Source organism: Oratosquilla oratoria, chromosome 9 (assembly GCF_046742065.1).
Source record: "Oratosquilla oratoria isolate Oo_2021 chromosome 9, ASM4674206v1, whole genome shotgun sequence".
Taxonomy (NCBI): domain Eukaryota; kingdom Metazoa; phylum Arthropoda; class Malacostraca; order Stomatopoda; family Squillidae; genus Oratosquilla; species Oratosquilla oratoria.
In genome coordinates, this window is record NC_134785.1 from 26,511,039 (window position 1) to 26,513,538 (window position 2,500).

The 2,500-nt window shown below is 55.7% G+C and overlaps 1 protein-coding gene across 4 annotated transcripts in view; it reads left to right on the plus strand.

Annotated features, from left to right (window-relative positions):
• The window catches only part of LOC143028277 (uncharacterized), a 1,448,808-nt gene that overhangs the window by 307,666 nt on the left and 1,138,642 nt on the right, over nucleotides 1–2,500 (plus strand). For all 4 annotated transcript variants that reach the window (XM_076190136.1, XM_076190134.1, XM_076190135.1 and 1 more), the window contains exon 2: nucleotides 1–2,500. This exon is cut by the window's left edge and continues 1,916 nt beyond it; it is cut by the window's right edge. In XM_076190136.1, the coding sequence (XP_076046251.1) occupies nucleotides 1–2,500 (2,500 nt within the window).

Genomic DNA, 2,500 nt, shown 5'->3' on the forward strand with positions numbered 1-2,500 from the left:
TCCCGTGCCTCCTCCGCGAGATCGAAGTCGAATTTTATCCCCCAACGACGTCGGGAGACCGATGTCCTACTCCTTCGAGAGTCTGAACCAGGACGGATCCATCCCGAGGCCCACCTCCTCCTCGGCCAATATCCACTCGGGCTTCACCAAAGGCTCGAGTCCTAGTCCGAGTGTTCGATCTGTCCCGGCATACTTCGGACCCAAAACAAACGGTCAGGTCCAGGGCCAGCAGCCCGTTCCGGTACCGCAGAGGAGGTCCTTCTCCGAGATGCAGCTCTCGAGTAGTCAGGGGCAGCTCAAATCTTACATCCCACCAAGCCGACCAAGCCCACCAACCTCAGCCTCCAATGTCTACAAGTACACAGACCAGCCCCTCTACCCTGCACCCTTGTACCACAGACAACAACGACAACAACAACAGCAAGAGCAACCAGTGCCACCACCTCCACCCCAATACCAACAACCACCACCGCCGCCACAATACCAACCAACACCACCACCGCCTCCGCAGTACCAACAAACGCCCCCGCCACCGCCCCAGTACCAGCAACAGCCTCAACAGCAGCGAAGTAACTCTTTGCAGTACTACACGGATCAACCACCGAAGTACGCCAAGGTGGTCCCGATCTCAAATGTTCCCCCTTCGCCATCGTCGGACTATTCATCCTACGTCAGCGATACGAGTGTGAAGCTCCAGCAGGCAAATACGGCGTGGAAACAGCGGGAGCATGACCTAAAGGAGAAGAGCAAGAACCCTCAGATCCTGAGTAGTCACCTCTTCAGTGACTCCTCCAGGTCCAACAGCCCCAAACTTGACGGATATCACTCAGGTGGTGGCGTTGGAGGAGGAGGAGGAGGGGGAGGTAGCGGAGGTGGTCAGCACTCTGGACCAGAAGTGAACATGAACTTGAAGAATCGCAAGTCTCGCCCACAGCCTCTGACCTTAAAACAAGCTGAATCTCTGAGCTCACTCTCCGGTCAGAGCGACGTCTCCAGTCCTCTTCCAGCCAAGCTCGGCGAGAAAGGAGATTCCGACTCGAGCCAGGGCAGCCTAGCCAAGGACAAGAAGAGGATCGGTTCAACTCGTCCTCTGTCGATGGTATTGGAGAACTCCGAATCAGCAGAGAAGGACGGATCACGAGGCCATCACGACGGCAGTAAACATCGCCCAAGACCTCCTCAGAGGAGTAACCGTGATCAGCTCTCCGCATCAAGCCTCCTGAATGCGAAGAAACAGATGCAGAAGGTTCTCGAGGAAGACAAGCTGCGCGAACTAGAGTCCAGTTCCATGGAGAGCCGGCAGCGGCAGTTCGAATTGATGTATATGCGGGAGAAGGAAAGGTTAGAGCGGTCAAAGTGCGCTAACTTCGAAGAGGCTCTCCAAGAACTTGAGGACATCTACAACAGCTTGAAACTCGACAGTGAGGATATCATGGATGGTGCTGAAAGGAGAGAACTCATGCGGCATCCCACCCGAGACGATGTCCTCGAATCATCCCACAACGAATCAGCGACCGAGGTCGTGGAGCACACTCCCCTGGAACAGAGCCGGCCCCGGACTCCTCGCCACCGGAGATCCGGCGTGGGTGACAAAGCCCTCGATGACATGCATGCCCGACGGCTCCAGCAAAGCACAAGAAACAATCCAGATGTCCAAAAGGCCCTCCAGATTACTGGCAGCTATTTGCTTGTTTCCCCCGCGCATACTATGCCCTCGGACATCGACAAGGACCTCCCTCCCGACCCGATGCTAGTAGGAGAACCTGACATTATTTATGATGACGTTACATACAGAAATGTCCAACGAGCCAATTCGATCAAAATTATCGATCCTCAGCCGCCCTTCGGCATTCCTCTTGGGCCGACGACCCAGGCTTCACCGAACGACTACCTTCACGTGACACCGAAGGAGAACTATCGACCTATAATGACCACCAGGAAGCAACCTGACGTGGCCATGGACGATCTCGCTTACAGGAACCTTCGCAAGGAACAGAAAGAGGGGAAGACGGTGAATACAGCCGAGTTGGATGAGATCCTCTCAGAAGCTAATTCTGGTGGATCTCCCGTCAGGAGGCGAAGAAGTGCGAGATCGGCTTCGGCTGATCGAGCCAGGATCCTCCAAAAGGAGGATACGACCCAGATGGCCAACAACAACAATAACAACAACAACAACGGTTCTGGGAAAGACAAGCAGAAGACCCAGACGCCCCGGCGGGTGAAGCACCAACACGATGCACGAAGAGCCGGGCGCTTCTTCGAGAGCTTCAAGGATGCTGTCAGCGAGCCAGAATCCGGTCCGGGTACATCACCGATCAGCCCAAGGAACAACCCGAGCTGGCTCGAACGTGCCAACCTCATTGACAACCGATGGGACAACCTGAGCACCAGCACGGAGACACTCACCGAAGTGTCTTCCACCAAAGCCATATCGCAGCCAGATATCCGGCACGCCATCATCCGGGAGGCCAGGGTTCCAGCAGGAGGTCCCCAGGGTTTC